The sequence below is a fragment of the Chelonoidis abingdonii genome, chromosome 6 (genome assembly GCF_003597395.2).
Source record: "Chelonoidis abingdonii isolate Lonesome George chromosome 6, CheloAbing_2.0, whole genome shotgun sequence".
NCBI lineage: Eukaryota > Metazoa > Chordata > Testudines > Testudinidae > Chelonoidis > Chelonoidis abingdonii.
Window position 1 is genome coordinate 45597358 of NC_133774.1, and position 17091 is coordinate 45614448.

The window sequence follows — 17091 nt, forward strand, 5'->3', positions numbered from 1 at the left end:
CTGAGAGTGCCGTCTAGTAAACCAGATAAATACTAGCTGTCATGGTGTTTTGGGGGTGTTGAAACATATCCATAGAGAATTAGACTAAAACCAGCAGGTTATTTCACAGAGAGAAGTGAAAAGTGCTGTATCTCATTGGTTGACCCAAGCAGATCTGTGATCTCTGTAGACACAGAACTTATAAACTCTTGCTACACAAAGGGGCTCTGAAATATTGCAGTATTCTAGAGATCGTGCCCATAGAGCGGACATCTTTAAAGACACGGAATTGAGCTCTGCTGCAGTGAATCTCCAGCCACCTGATTCCTTCTACTACATCTCTTAAAAGAAAGACAAACAGGTTTAGAATGAAAATGTTCAACATAACAGGGAATAGTCTTTTGGCATTTCAGATTACTTTAACCAATATCAAATTTAAAAGACTCCTTCGCTATCGGATGCTTGCATACAAAAATAGAAATACTACTACCAAGTAAATAGATATGTCCAACCCTTTCATTACAACAGTAGAGAAAAAAAACCCTCATAATCCCTTAAATATACCATAGAGAGGAACAATACAGATCTTTATTTTAATGCAGTAGGCATCGGTTGTGATGTTTTCATTCTTTTAGACACAGTGAGGGAACTGCTGTTCCTGGTGTATGAATTCCTTGATATTAAGTCTTCCTTGTGGCAAAATAAATGAACTTCACTTGAGATTCTGCCTGTACAAAGGCTACACTGTTAGGACCATTGTATTTAAGGTTCCATCTATGCTAAAACTTCTGATTGAGTTTGTACCCCTTTAGTGGCAGTTTGTGCTCACACGTTACATGGCTAATAACTACAGCAACCAGCTATGGGTAACCCTTGCCAGAGATCTGATCTGACATGTTCAATCTTCAAGTAATCTGGTCAGAATACTATCATCTCATTATGTAGACAGGAGCCCATAACCACACTTAAATATTAGAAAACTTTCTTCACAGCTCACTGGACAGCAGGACATGGCCAGAGATCTGCAGAAAAGGACCTAGGGGTTACAGTGGACAAGAAGCTGGATATGAGTCAACAGTGTGCCCTTGTTGCCAAGAAGGCTAACGGCATTTTGGGCTGTATAAGTAGGGGCATTGCCAGCAGATCGAGGGACATGATCATTCCCCTCTATTCGATATTGGTGAGGCCTCATCTGGAGTATTGTGTCCAGTTTTGGGCCCGACACTACAAGAAGGATGTGGAAAAATTGGAAAGAGTCCAGCGGAGGGCAACAAAAATGATTAGGGGGCTGAAGGAGAGGCTGAGGGAACTGGGATTGTTTAGTCTGCAGAAGAGACGAATGAGGTGGGATTTGATGCCTGCTTCCAACTACCTGAAAGGGGGTTCCAAAGAGGATGGATCTAGCTCTCAGTAGTACCTGATGACAGAACATAGAGTAATGGTCTCAAGTTGCAGTGAGAGAGGTTTAGGTTGGATATTAGGAAACACTTTTTCACTCAGAGTGGTGAAGCACTGGAATGGGTTACCTAGGGAGGTGGTGGAATCTCCTTCCTTAGAGGTTTTTAAAGTCAGCTTGATAAAGCCCTGGCTGGGATGAATTAGTTGGGAATTGGTCCTGCTTTGAGCAGGGGGTTGGACTAGATGACCTCCTGAGGTCCCTTCCAACCCTGATATCCTATGATCCATGTGATGCTGATGCTTGCTCTGTGCGCATTGATATTTGGCACACTTTGTCACTGCTATCTGTACGATCTCAGCAGAAAAAGGCTTCCCAGAATTCAATCATACAAATGCTGCTAGGCAGCATGGTAAATGTAGCCACCCAGATTTGGCTACCACCTGGATGTACTGGAGTCTGCTATCTGGACACAACTGGACTGTTTGTAACTGGGTCAAATGAGTGTGTCATACTCTGGTTAGAAACACACTTTTTTTTACTGATCAAAGCGTACACAGGCCCTAAAACATCCTGCTCATTGCCTCAGTAGGACTGTTTTTTTACTAGTTTCTCTGGAGTGGCCTAAAATATATCCTATCAGCAACTTACAGTACATGAAATCTCTCCTTGTCTTTTTTCAATACACTGTGCATAAACACTGCATGGGTTCAAGTCTCGATTTCTGCAGCTTTTCTCAGCCTTGCATCCTTTGACCTGGTCTCCAGTGTAACCGGGTTTGCATGGGCCACAGCGGTAAGAACCCTGTAAAGACAATCAGTCATTTGCATGAGTGTGTCTGTGATTTGCCTCACACTGCTTATGATGTGCAGGTTCAGTTTCATGTTCACTGTGGCATCTTGCTAGCTCCTTTTGTGAACAGACATGTTTGACTAAGTCCCGCCAAACATGTGAGGCTGACAGTTGTGGAGGAACCAAAGTCCCCTATTTATCCAGAGAACAAGCAGAGTACCACCAACCACCCACACTTCTCTACATTGCCCTGTGAATGTCCCTAAAACCTGCTCAGGATGAGCCACCTTTAAGGTGGGAGAGGATATTACAATTTCCTTGCCTGTTCATTCTTTGCTGAGCTCTTGTCTATACACACATTACACTAGTTGACCTCAAAGCATGTGTGGACACTTTTATTTTGGTTTAGCTTCACTAAATTGGGAACAAGTTTTAAGCTAAACTGAAACCAGCTGCTCTTAAGCTAAAATAAATGTGTCCAACAAAAGTTTTCTCTGGCTTTGCATAAATCAGTTTAAAAACTGACTTAAGCTAAACTGGTACAATTTTTGTCTGTTGACAACAATGCCTTGGATTTGACAGAAATTAGATCAAAATAAGTCTTGTTTAAGCTGACATAAGAGCGTCCATGCAGCCTTTTGCATTGGCTTAACTAAATCAGCTTAAATAGCACCATAAACTACATCAGTTTGACTTTCTTAAGTAAACCAGCCCAGAGATTCCAAGCAAGAATGTTGCGGTTAGTGCCTTTGCTACTGATGGTGGGTATTGTGATGTGGACAGGTTTACTAATGGGTTATAATAAGCCCACACAGGCATTTCATTTGGTCTTGAGCTCTCAATTTCCCCTGCTTAGTTATTTTTAATCTTTCACAGGCTGGGAGGAAAAACATCAGTTAAAACCTCACCATAATCAATAATAACTTTCAACATTTTCAAAGACAAAGAAAGGGAACAAATATATATGTACATAATTAGACATGCAGCCCTATGTGTTAATAACGAGTCTTTGTTTCATTAGGAGTTCCAGATGACTTCCTAACATTTAAGCAGCAAAGCTTCATGGGTGACCTGTTAGTGTTGACTTCCTAACATTTAAGCAGCAAAGCTTCATGGGTGACCTGTTAGTGTTGACCTAGTCCAGGTGGACTGGAAAAGCATACTCATAACCCACCTTTGGAGTATTTTGTCTGTACCAGGAAGTACATGGGTTTTGTCTGGATTTGTTCAGGATTTTAACTGTCTGTGCTATCTGATTTCATGGCAGTAAGCCATACAGTTTGAACATGGAGATAGACGGAGAACTGCATAAATCAAATAATCAGTGAGTGGTAGTTTAGAAAATTGGCAGCTAGCTTAGATCTGCATGGGGTTAGGACTGTATGAAATCCAGTGCTTTGTGCAATTCTTCCCCCCCCCCCCCTTAATTAAAGTTGATGGGGTCAGTTCATCCAGGCTCACAACTCCTGAAATCTGCTAATTATTTTGGATTTGCACAATGCATTCTGAGCTGTATCATGGCTCCAAATCCAATGGTGCCACATAAACCTAAGCACAACCTTGTGTGGGCCAAACAGATTCTACATATTTGAATAAGATTTAAAGTCACTTGTATTGATTTATATTTTAAGTTAGGTTATTTCTAGATAAATATTGTCTATTTACACATTTGTGTAAACTAAAATGATGTCAATATGATGATAAAATGCTAATGAATTAGCTGTTAGTGTATTGCATTGAAGTAGGCCACGGGCCTTATGAAATGCTCTGCGGGGCCATGTATGGTCCATGGGCCAGAGGTTGGGCACCTATGAGTTAAACAACCTTTAAAGCAGCATTTCCTGACACCGATGATACTGAATGGAGGCAGGGCAGACAGACAGTCTGTCCCACTCATGAGCTTCTCAAGAACTGGCTTACCCAGAGGCCCACTTGTCTCCCTAAAGACTGCATGAAAAAGGGTTGAAGATCTCTAAAGGATGCCTGCTCTAGTAACAGGACAGAAGATGCATCAGATAGAAATGCTGTAGATCTTTAAAAAAAAAAAAAAGGAAGATATTCAGGTGGGGAGTGGAGTTTAGTAACAAAATACTTCATTTATGTAAAAGTACCTCACCCAGAGCTTGCAGTTTGATATCAGCAGAAGCACTCAGTAAACTTAAATATTTAGATGTGGAGGTTCTCTTATTCTTTCTGTGTGAGTATACTTAGCTATACATAGCAGACCATCTCACAGTGAAACAGCACTTAGCAGTAGGGTGAAGTGGAGTGAAAGGCCCAAAATGCATTAAAAGGAACTTCCACTCCTTTTCTCCTCCTTTCACTCCTCTCATTCCACTTTTACTTCCACTCTGCTCACTCTTCTGTAATATAGCAGTTACATTTAACACCTATACTATTTGGTAGCCATATCATTCCTTCTCTGCCCTGACTTCCCCTATACATTATGGTGATTGAGAAAGATGGAGAGGTTGCCCCTACTTACAGGGCACCAGAAGGAATTGCTGGCTTCCAGTCTTGTTACAGCTACTCCCAGTGGGGAGTGAAGATGTATCTTTTCAGAGAATGCCCCACCGCAAACACTTGCACAATTGCCAGAACTCCCTGCAACTGCAGGGGATGAAGGGAAGACTGTGGTCATTGCTGGGTGAAGAGGAGAGGATGGAGTTCATGAAGGCATGCTAATTGTTCATTAAGCGCTGGTTGTTTTAACTTTTAGGGAGGAGATGAGATTCTTCTTTTTGTTTAGATAGAGTCAAAAGATATAATACAGAGGTCATCTCAAGCCAGAACCACAGATCCAAATCACAGCCTGATGTAAATGATCATTTTTGAAAACAGTAAATGAAAGGGTACTTACCATGATGTTTATGCACTGGGAATTTGGAACACATCCTCCATTTTGGCCATTGTTACATTCATCAATATCCAAGCAGACCTAACACAACAAAATAAGGAGCCTATAATAAAAAACTAGTGAACCTTAGCTCCAAGTGTGAAGGGAAATCACTCACTGACCACCTTCAACAGGTTTGGAAACATGAACAAGCATGTTCAGTATGGCATTCAACCTAAATCTGAAATGGAGGAAGGCAGGTCCAGGGGTTAGGATGCTGGCCTGTGACCCAGGAGACCTGGATTCACATTCCTGCTCCACTACAGATTTCCTCTGCGACTGTGGAAAAGTGATTGGCCCCTCTGTGCCACTGTTCCGTCTGTAAGGTGGGGGTAGTGGTACTTCCCTACCACACAGGAGTGTTGTGAAGCTAAATTAATTTTTGTTTGGTTTAATATAGCCAATATTTTTAGAGTTAGTTTAATTACAAAGAACTTCTTCCCAGTTAATAGACCTTGTATCTGCATAATGACTTTTGGCACCACTTCTGAGAGAGTGCATTTCTTCCTTTTTTTATAGTATAACTCAGCCTTAGAGGAAATCTAATTTGGGCCTATAAATAAAGTGGAATTAACTTTTTCTTTTAAAATTACTTATTTTGTGTTTTATCTGTGATGGAAAAGCAGACTGTCTCTTAACAACTGCAGACAAAATGGCCATTTATAATAGCATAGAGCAGTGTTTCTCAAACTGTGGGTCGGGCGGGACCCCAAAGTGGGTCACGGCCCCATTTTAATGGGGTCACTAGGATCAAAGCCAAAGCTGAGGGCTTCAGCGCTGGGCAGCAGGGCTCAGGTTACAGACCCCCTACCTGGGGCTGAAGCCCTTGGGCTTGGTCTTGGGCTTTGGCTCCCCATTCGGGACAGTGGGACTAGAGGGGGGCGCTTAGGATCAGGTCCCCCGTCCTGGAGTTGTGTAGTAATTTTTGTTGTCAGAAGGGGGCCGTGGTGCAATGACGTTTGAGAACCCTTGCCATAGGGTCTGTCCTAAACTAATGCCCTGTTAAATAACTTCCTACACATTGGTGAGGTAACAAAACATATTACTATGTACAATGTGGAAGAACCAATTACTAAATTGTCTCACCTATATGCTCTGTTGCTTTTTTAATCTGTTTGTGATCCTTCTGAGAAACTCCTATAGAATTTAATGGGGTCTTAAATAGTAGGGTTCTTTAGAAATTACACTAAAACCTGTAGGGCTGTATTCATATAGGAATGTGAAACAGCGATGAAAGTGGCAGATCTGGCCAACTGAAGTTTCTCCTAACCTAGGGGAGCCCATGTGTAGTGTTTCTGCCACTGTTTGTATTTGATAAAATACACAGGGGGAAAAGGTTACCGGAAAATGAATTAGTTAAAAGGCATATGCCCTGTTGCAGTCCTGCCCCTGTCTAGTATTTGTCAAATACCAACACCATTTGTTAATTGGCAGACAAATCCTGAATATGTTCATTTATCATCTCCCTAGATATGGTTCAAACAGAAGATTAAACAAGTAATAAGAAATATTAAAAATATTTTTAAAGACGTCCAGACTCAGCCTAGAATCTGGTCTACAGAGTTGTATGAAAGATGCCAACTTTACTGTAAGTTTTATGAACCATCCTATGGAAATCTACAGAAGGAACATAAATCTCTTTTACAAGATATCATATGGACATACAGAAAGTTTGGCATTTTCCATCAAATCCTACAGGACACTTCCCATTAGCTAAGGCCATCTCCTGTCTCCCCTCCACCCCACATTAACCTGTTGTTATTGCTGTTAAAGTCAGGGACAAACTGATGTCACTCTGCCGAGCTGCCCAAAACACTTGTAATTTTATTGCATGAAAAATAATTAGAATGTTTAATAGTTTTAAGCTGTATTTGGAAAGTGAAAGTGATAGCAAACCAGCCTCGCACACTGGAGATGGCAGTGTGTCTGGCTGCCACTCACCTGCTTATTGTTCTTGGCAGCATTGATCCCTACCCCCTGAACTGTCTGTCCTGTGTATCCTGGGGGGCAAGCCTCACATCTGAAGCCTGGAACAATGTTCACGCAGCGCACCCCAGGGAAGCATGGGCTATAGCGGCACTAAAAAGACAAATGAATCGTTGAACCTGCATCAGTGAGTCAACAACATTCTGCTGATCTCAGATTCCAAAACGTGACCTTTTTAAGCAGCACTTAAATAATATTGATTGGTATAGTTGTCCTAGAAGTCTCAAACCATGAGCTCAACTCTCCCCTTGAACTTGCATGGGTTCAACTCCCTCTGAAGTCTGACCAAGTATCACTTGAATGGACATGATTGAAAAAGGTAGAAAGCCCTGTAATTGCAGCAGTCATGAAATCACTGGGGAATGACTGTCCACTTGTATTCAATGCACACATAAATAGCAGCATTTGCTGTTTGTATTTGATAAAATACACAGGGGGAAAAGGTTACCGGAAAATGAATTAGTTAAAAGGCATATGCCCTGTTGCAGTCCTGCCCCTGTCTAGTATTTGTCAAATACCAACACCATTTGTTAATTGGCAGACAAATCCTGAATATGTTCATTTATCATCTCCCTAGATATGGTTCAAACAGAAGATTAAACAAGTAATAAGAAATATTAAAAATATTTTTAAAGACGTCTAGTCTTTTCACCATTATCTGGTGTGGTCCCACAGGGGTCTGTCCTGGGTCTGGTACTATTCAGTATTGTCACTGATGACTTCGATAATGGAGTGGAGAGCATGCTTAAATTTGTGTATGGCATCAATCTGGAAGGGGTTGAAAGCACTTTGGAGGGCAGGATTAGAATTCAAAATAGTCTTTATTAATGGGAGAACTGGTCTGAAATCAACCAGATGAAATTCAGTAAAGGCAAGTGCAAAGTATTTCACTTAGGAAGGAAAAATCCCATGGACAAATACAAAATGAAGACTATAGGGCTAGGCCATAGTACTGCTGAGAAGGAGCTGGTGTTACAGTGGATTACAATTGGAAAAAAAGGCTAATTCTGAGGTGCATTAGCAGGAGTGACATTGTAAGAAATGGGAGGTAATTGTTTTGCTGTACTTGGTACTGGTGAGGCCTCAGTGGCAGTACTGACTTCAGTTCTAGGCACCAACCTTCAGAAAAGATGTGGACTAACTGGAGGGAGACCAGAGGAGAACAATTAAAAGGATGATAGGTTAAAAAACTGAGTTATGAGGAAAGGTTAAAGAAACTAGGCATATTTAGTCTTAAAAGAAGACTCAAAGGGACAGTCTTCAAAGGGCTGTTACGAGGAGGATGGTCAATTGTTCTCCATGTCCACTGAAGGTAGGACAAGAAGTGTAATGGGTTTAATCTGAAGCAGGGGAGATTTAGCTTAGATGATAGGACAAACTTTATAACTATAAAGATAGTTAAGCACTGGGGAAGGTTACCAAGGGAGGTAGTGGAATCCCCATGACAGGAAATTTTAAAGAACAGGCTGGATAAACCCCTGTCAGGGATGGTCTACATTTACTTGGCCCTGCCTTAGCATGGTGGAAGGTACTAGATGAGCTCTCAAGGTCCCTTCCAACCCTACATTTCTCCGATTCTACGATTAACTCAGCTTGGGCATAAAGCAAAAATACCCATAAAATGATGACAAAACAAACCAGGATAATATAGACAAAATACATACAGTTCAGTGTATGTCCCTCAACATACAATGGCATTAATTTTTTTATGTGTTTATGACAGATTACTAAACACAAAACTGGGTTTGGAGCCTAATAGAAAAAAAGATTTAATAAAAGCAAAAACATAATCTATAATGTGAACTTAAACGTAAGATAGACTTAGGGTGACCAGATAGCAAGTGTGAAAAATTGGGAGAGGAGTGCGGGGTAATAGGTGCCTATGTAAGACAATACCATGAATATAGGGACCGGCCCTATAAAATTGGGACATCTGGTCACCCTAGACACACATACTCATAACGTAACTCTTGATTTGAAAAAGTAGATTAATTTTTTTTAGCCAGTAGAGGGAGCTCAAACAATGGCATTATTAACAGAAGAGACATGCAGTTCAAAATACATATTAAGATAATGTTCTAACGTTGTGAGGCACATCCCCCAAAACAAATCAGCAACGCTTCCTCCTGGGTTGGTGTTAAGAGGCCTTACTAGAGAGATGTTAACAGTCTCAAGGCTCAGACAGGGATAAGGATGGCTCCTAGCTGGAATTCTAGATTCCTTTTTAACAGTTATTGAATACAAAACTCCTATTTAAATGCCCTGATTTCATGACATGCAGAAACAGTTTACAAAGGGAGACACAATATGATGTTAACTGTCCTTCCTGGACAATTGGACAGTTTGGGGGTGGATAAGGGCAAAGAGATCCTTCCACTGGTTCAAATGCTCCCCACATTTAGCCTAGCGTGACAACATGTCCCTAACTGGGTGAGACAGTCCCAAAATGTACATTTCAAGTCCCAGAACCAGGCTGAATGCGTCTGGAACAGCATTTATCCCAGCTTCTCTGCAGCACCGCTCTGCGCCTGCCCAAGCCTCAAGGGCAGTGCCAAATTCTTCCCGGTGGGAGGCTGAGGTGTACCTCAGCCCTGCTCCCTCTGTGGTCCTACACCCTGTTCCTTCTCTTATTCTGAGGCTCCACCTCCTCGTCAGGCCAGGAACCAGAGCCAGGCATTAGTAAAAGCTGCCCAAGGAGACCGGGCTGCTGTGGGGAACTCCAGAGTCCTGGACCCTTCACCGATCCAGGGAGTGGGGGTGGGGGACATGGGCCGAGGGCTTTTCTTGGCACCACAGTCCCCTGCCCAGAGCTGGTAGAGCAGAGGTCCCCAAACTGTGGGGTGCATGGAGGAACGTTTGGGGACATGGCAGGGCCCAGGCAGAAAGTGATCACCACCTGACCCCAGTTGGCCCCTAGCTGTGCTCTGGCCCCACCCCCAGCTGTAGCCCCACTTCCAGGCCTGGCGGGGTGGATGCAGACAGGGATTGGGGGTTGAGGGGGCAACCATGATAAATTTGGAGACTGCTGACGTAGAGGGTCGAGGGCTCCCCATGGTAGCCTGGGCTCCCTGGGTGGTTCTTACCAATGCCCAGTTCCAGCTTCTGGTCTGACCAGCAGGCAGGGCCTTGGGGAAGAGAAGCAGCAGGGGGCAGGGCTCTTGTATGTGTCACATTTTTGCATTTTGAAAAGGTGGTCAACCTAATGTAGCCCAATGAACGTTATCATTTGATGGACTATGTGAGATGAGTTGTAGACAGTATTCCAGTTTTTAACAGACGTGCTGTTGTAAAGAAAAAGCCTCATGTTGCCTGGCAATTTATTGGCACTATCGGCATAAAGGCGAAGGTCTGAATGGACATGGCTTGTGTCTGTTCTATATCTTTTTGGCAAAACTGTCATCACTCTTTCTGACACTAACTCAGCTCCACCATGGTAGGGGCACTAGTGCCTGTGTTTTTAACTCTGTGTGATCTGACCATGTTCAAAGTAAGCCTGAACCACTCGGTGTTGAACACACTGATGACCAGTCTGCATTAGTCCTCCCACAACTTCTACCATTAGTGGAGCTACTCCAGTGGTAGTAACAGGAACTTTTTTACTCACAATCACCAGTGCAGGGAAGGCTCTGGAGACTGAAGTGCCCTTGCACACCTACCATAGGTAAGGACAAGGTCCATCCAGGTGTGAGCTGAGTCAGAGTAGCAAGGTAGTGTGCGGAAGATGATTGTGCTATGCCTATTGGTCCAGATTTACAAACGCAGGCCTCCATTTTTGCGCATGACATAACAGTAGGCATAATTCATGTCACGTCATGTTTGGGCACCTGACTCTACCCACAACAAGGTAACTGCAACATACATTCAATTTCTTCAACTTAGTTTTCCCCCTGTAAGTCTTTTTTTCATAAACGGATACAAGTAGACTCATGCACCTTCTCTCTCCGACTTGCACACACAACATCAGCCTGCAATCAAAACAACTATCAAATACTCAAGCTATTTCTCCTGCCGGCTAAGGAGGAAGAAAGAGATTATTTCTATTTTGAATTACCTGGGAGGTGCTTAGACACTACAATGTACATCTGTAGATTAAACACCTAAGCCTATGTCTACACTGCAGTTGGGAGGGGAGATTCCCAGTGCGGGTATACAGACAGACTCGCACTAAAAATAGTATCAGGGGGTAGCCGTGTTAGTCTAGATCTGTAAAAGCAGCAAAGAGTCCTGCGGCACCTTACAGACTAACAGATGTTAGTCTATAAGGTGCCACAGGACTCTTCGCTGCTTTTACTAAAAATAGCAACATGAGCATTGCTGTATGGGGGGCGGCTCAGGCTAGCCTCCCAAGTCCAAGCCACTCAACGTCTGGGCTCAGGCAGCTAGCCCATGCAACCACCAGTGCCCCAACAGCCACACTGGTATTTTTAGCGTGCTAGCTGAAGCAGAGCTCGCAGAGTCTGTCCACCTGTGCTGGGAATCTCAGTTGCAGCTCCCCAAGGATATGTCTACACTGCAGACTCTGACTCAGTTTGAGCCCAAGCCCCATTCTGTCTGCACACAAACCAGTCTGATTTGGTCAGCAAATACTCAGAACCCAGGTCCATGGACACTGCTAGTGGGGTGGGTGGGAGCCCAAGTCCCACTGTGACTTGGGTCCAAACGCTGCCATTCTGCAGTGTGGACGCAGCTCAGACTGCAGATTTGAGTCAGTAGGACTGTGTAGGGCAGTATGGCTGCATCAGCAATGGCTGTGAGACCCAGGGTCAGCATTTGTAAGCCCAGGTTTACCATGCAGTGTGGATGCTCAAGTGTGGTCTTGGAAACACCAAGTCCACAAGCCCAGGTCCCACAGAGGGTTCACAATGCAGTGTAGAAATACCTTCTAAGTGACTAGACAGTCTGCAAATAACTGCAGACATAAATCGCAGGTATAAAAACAGAAGCCTGTTAAATAGTGCTTGAAAAGTAAATGTTTTGTGCCTTTTTTATGATTCTTTATGATGTATAAAGAAGGTGTAAAATTTTATTTCCCCCCTTCAAAATACCAGGGATATTGAGTTGTTTGTTTTTTTTGAGTGGCCTTTTGAAAATGTGGGCTTGGAGCTTTTTCAGCCCTCAGCTGAAAGGGAGTGGGAGTGCTGAATCCTTAACAAAGGAAGCTTCCCTCCCACCAAACTGTTTTTAGTTAAGTAAGTGCTGCAGCCAACCAAAATACAAAGAACCTGATTCTCCGCTCCATTACACCATGGCTTTTCCCCACAACAATCAGTATAAAGCAGTGGAAAATCAGGACCAAGGAAGTGTGGGTGGTGGATTTTTTTTTTTAAACACTTCTGAATAATTCTTATTTCCTCTTTCGATTAATCAGGCTTCATTTCCTTGGTTTTTCAGATGTCATTAATCTGCTAATTCTCAAGTCTCCAAGGGTGAACAAAACCTGAATTTCTCATGTAGAACCACTCCCCGGTCCCACAAAAATTTAAAAACAAACCTTTTAGGTTTTCTTTCTACATCATAAAGAAGCGGCACCATCTCAATGTTTATTGCTCTGCAATTGACCTTTACGGCTGAATTGAAAACATAGCCAATTTTGTGAATAAACTGACTTCAGTCTCCAAGGCCGTTTAAACTAAAACTTTTTATGAGCACTGAAATTCAGAGAAATAAAATCCAAATCAACAGGAAGTGCTTCTGCAGTTCTGCCCTATAACTGCTGATATTTAATCTTTTTGTGGAATCCCAATAACTGTGTCAATAGCTTTGCCCTTTCGATGTAACATTCAGAGAGCAGTAAAATGGAAATATGTACTGCAGATACTTGAAAAATAAATACAGTGGTCTTGATTCACCACAGTATAACTCCATATTTTCACCCATGTAACTCCACTGACAACAATGGAGTCATGGCAACATACTTCTAGTGTAATGGAGTGGAGAACTGGGCCCAGGATGTATTACTATTCACTGTGCAGCCTGTTAGTGAATGCTGCAGAAAGCAAGAGTCAGGGCCCATTTATGTGAGAAATGAGTTGGATTTTTTTACCTCATCGATATCTGAGCATGCAACTCCATTTCCTGTGAACCCTTCGGGACAGGGCCCACACTGAAATCCATCTGCTGTCTCTGTGCACCTGACCCCCCTGAAACAGGAGCTGGCTTCGCATTTGGGTTTAGGGGGCACTGGGGGCTCAGTTGGAAAGTTTGTAGCTCCCAAACCTTTGAGTAGAAAGAACAGCAGTTTTAGCGATTCAAGGAAATATCCATCATGCATTTCAATTGACAAGAGTTCTAAGGAGATACCTAATCCACTGCTGAGCAGTGGGATTGTGTTTCTGCATCATAAATATCCTTTATGTTGGCTGGGCTGGGGCTGCGGCAGTAGCAACTTCTTGGATTGTGATTGAGGAGACTTGTTAGGAACTGATCAAGAACCTACAGAATAGTGGAGGTTAAGGCTATGCTGCATATGTCACAGCGATATGGATGTCTTTCTGCTTAGTTAGTCCCAGAGCAGATGTATAACTTCTGATGCTGGCCAGAGGAAAGCAATAAGTGCAGGTTAGAGTGACCTAACAAGGACAAATGGGGAACAGGTCCCAAAGGGATTACAGGTTGATGGTATTATTGGAAAAACAAGGTGAGCCATTACTCTGGCTAAATCAACAATGCTGCCCTCAGTGTAAAAAACAGAGCTATTATTTCGCCTCAGAGAGATCAAAATTTACAAGGAGTGAAAAAAGGAGAGGGAGGAGGCAGCAGCAAGTGGCAGAATATTGAATATGTGACAGAGTATCCACAACATTGTTTCATGTACTAAGACTGACCGGAGGGGGAAAGGAAAAATCTGGGACAAGGAGACAGGTGCCAAAATGGTACCAATGCATGTAATTTATCCTTTCAGCTGATTAACACAGTGCAGGCTTTAAAGAAACTTCCTGTGGCTCTAGTCTTTGTCTCACATGTGTGAAAACTAAGTTAGCTGAAGCTCAATCAAGGTGAGATTCAGTGGAGGGATGATAATTTGAGAAAAGCTATTGGAAGATCTGGCAACAATTATGCCTACTCCTCTGAATAAGCGTGTGTGTCCTCTGCTGGTAAAAGAGTTGGCATTTAGGGGATCTGTTGGATTCCCAGCTATGTTAGAGGATTCTTCAAAAAGGCTTTTATAATCCTCTCTGGCCATTTCTTTTGAATGCAGACCTTGCTACTGTATCTACGCCTGTGTCACCTCAGGATTAGACTACTTCAAGGATTAGACTACTTCAATGCAAGGTTTGTATAGGGTCCCTAAATCAGCCTGGCAATGCAAGCTGGTGCCAAATGTGGCTGTTTGCTTATTCATTTATTCTACTAAGGCTCTTACACTGCTTAATATGCATGTTATCTCCCAGGGATATGTGGCACGATCTGCATTCAGGTAGAATCTGAGGAGTTGAGCTGTGCATAGTAGGTTTTAGAAAGATCAGTGGGTGAGGTAATATTTTTACCTCACCCACTTAGTGTCTCCAATATCCCGGGACCAACATGGCTACAACAATACTACATACATAGTGGTTTTGACCTTCCTACTGCGGATTCCCTCCATCTCTCCCCACACGAAATACTGCCAGAATGGTGGTCACCACAGGTGCTGGAGCACCATCACTTGAAAAGAGAGGGAACTGCTATCAGGATAAGCTCTTTGATGGGCTCTGCACTAGAACTGAACTGACTCTTGGTCTGAAATAGCCTGAATGCAGTTTACCTTCCTGGTATGATAAAAGGCTAAGCTCCTGGGGTAGGGCATGATGAGGGTTGCTTGTTTTGGATGAGGTAGAGTATTGTTTGGTTTTGACTGGTTATTTTCTGCTTTTGGGGGGAGCAGAAGCTTAAGGCTTTACCCCAATAGGAATCTATTTTTAACTTAAGTCAAAGATGCTTAGAACCCAGAAGAATAGGCTCATTTTTCAATGCTTCCTATAAATCAAATAGTGGCAATCCAGTGGGAATTGTTTTTAAACAATTGCAAATCTTATGTTAATTTTATAGGAAATACAGGAATACTTACCACATGCCTGGCATTCTGCTATAGTATTTCTCAAAAAAGTTGTTTCCTTGATCTTTAGGGTATAGAAAATATGTATTAGTTAAGTGATGCTATTTTGTGCCTGGCTGCCATTATATCTTGTCTAGATGTTAATAAAATCACTGACCATTCACAAAGTGCCTTACAATGACAGGTTCTGATTTTGCAAATGCTTACTCCCAAGCATGGTGCTTATTAGCATGAGTAGTCCTATCATCTTCTATGGAGAACAACTCTTGTATAGATTGTACCTTGACTTCCATAGGGACACTCATGGTGGTGAGATTTATGGCCACGATTCAGTCCATCCCTATTTAGCAATGCATTTAGTAGGTGCATAACTTTAGGCACACGTTTAGATCCCATTGACTTAAATGGGACTTCAGCATGCGCTTGAGCATTTCGCTGAATAGAAGTTTACTTAAGCATATGCCTAAATGCTTTGCTGAACTGGAGCCTAAGTGCTGTAGAAAGAGTTTGCAGAATCAAGCCCATAATTAGTAAAGGATGTTTAGCAAATCAGTAAAACACTAGCGACTTCACATCAATGAGGCCAATAGTGCAATTAATTTACTTTCCTTTTACATGTGCAAGACTACCTTTAGCTAGCTAGCCAATGGGCTAGAATAGTAGCTGCGGCTTTTCTCCACTCTGAATGCAGGGGTTTCTGGGGACTGGATCTATATAAGTGGGCCATCTCCTGCCCCACCTCCAGTGGCCCCTCCATAACATGCCAAAGTTGTAGTTCCCCTACAAGGTCATTTCACTCCCACTGCGCAGACAGAAAGCTTTGTATAGGAGCATCACACTTAGGTAAAATCTGCCCTAATGCTGCACAAAGCAGTGCTCTAAGCTGGATCTGAGGGATTGACACTGAAAGCCTCATACAGTACCTGCTGCCTGAGAAGGTCTTTCACATCTCCTAGTATTTGGTTCATTTGCATCATTTGACCCATGAATTGCTTATTAAAATTATCTGTAGGGACAACAAAAATGAGAAAAGGCATGCACAACGTTAGTAGCTTTTTGTTCATTTGCCAAGATCAACAGTGAAATCTTAACTGAAATTGTCTTAAAGGACGAGCTAGAGCAGATAATTCATAATATCTTAGCATCAGCAGGGAGAGAACACAAGGGGAAGTACAATAGCTTTATCTTTTAGGAGAGCATCTGTGTGAACTCAATATTCTTCAAAGATACTGGATTCAAAGCACTGAAGATTGAACTCCTTTTTAGCAACACACATGGAAGAACAAAGGCAGAGGAAACGCAAACTTCTCCACATTGGTGCAACATGGTGGGAGAACAATCTTCAAGAGTTAGAGGACAGTTCTAGCTCCATGCCCGTTCAATGTCTGGACTCTTTGCTGATACTGTCAACAAGTACACCAGTTAGAACCAGCTGTGTTGCTGGCTCCACTAGAAACCAGACTGAGATGACTAATCTCAGGCAAGGTGACCATATTTTCAAAATAAAAAGGAGACGCTTCTGTGGTGGTGTTTTTTAGGGTCACAAAATAGCCATACGAAAGAAATGTGTGCTGATGCCACTACTGCCCATTTCTGACTCAGCAGCAACATGTTCATATTTTTCAGAGTGGAGGACTTCTTCCATTTACTGAATGTTCTGAATCAGTTTATCATGATGCACTAGACATGTCAATAATATTCACTGAGAGTTAAAGAACAGATGTGATAGTATCTACTCTCTTTTGACTTTTCTTTCCACTCTGAACACTGTTCATCACACTGAAAGCTAGTTCCCTGGGACTTCTTGTTCCTGGTAAACACAGATCAAATTCTGCTCAGTAGAGCAGTACATCTTGAATATATATTTTGTTATTATTATAACATATATACAAGTTTTGATAGTCTAAATGAAAACTGAAGACATTTGAGGTGTCTTGAAATAAGTTTGTGGGATGCCAGGATACCATATGAAAAGCCAGTCCTCTCGTGGCAGAACCAAGACACGTG

The 17091-nt window shown here is 42.5% G+C and overlaps 1 protein-coding gene across 1 annotated transcript in view; it reads right to left on the reverse strand.

The window, feature by feature from the left end:
- Positions 1-17091, reverse strand: part of THBS4 (thrombospondin 4) — a 67242-nt gene that overhangs the window by 26672 nt on the left and 23479 nt on the right. Inside the window, exons 5-10 of the mRNA XM_032765014.1 lie at positions 16008-16090; positions 15097-15148; positions 13093-13265; positions 7005-7142; positions 5028-5105; positions 2027-2179 (exon numbers count right to left, since the gene is read on the reverse strand). Of these exons, the coding sequence (XP_032620905.1) occupies positions 2027-2179; positions 5028-5105; positions 7005-7142; positions 13093-13265; positions 15097-15148; positions 16008-16090 (677 nt within the window). The remainder of the gene's footprint in view (positions 1-2026; positions 2180-5027; positions 5106-7004; positions 7143-13092; positions 13266-15096; positions 15149-16007; positions 16091-17091) is intronic.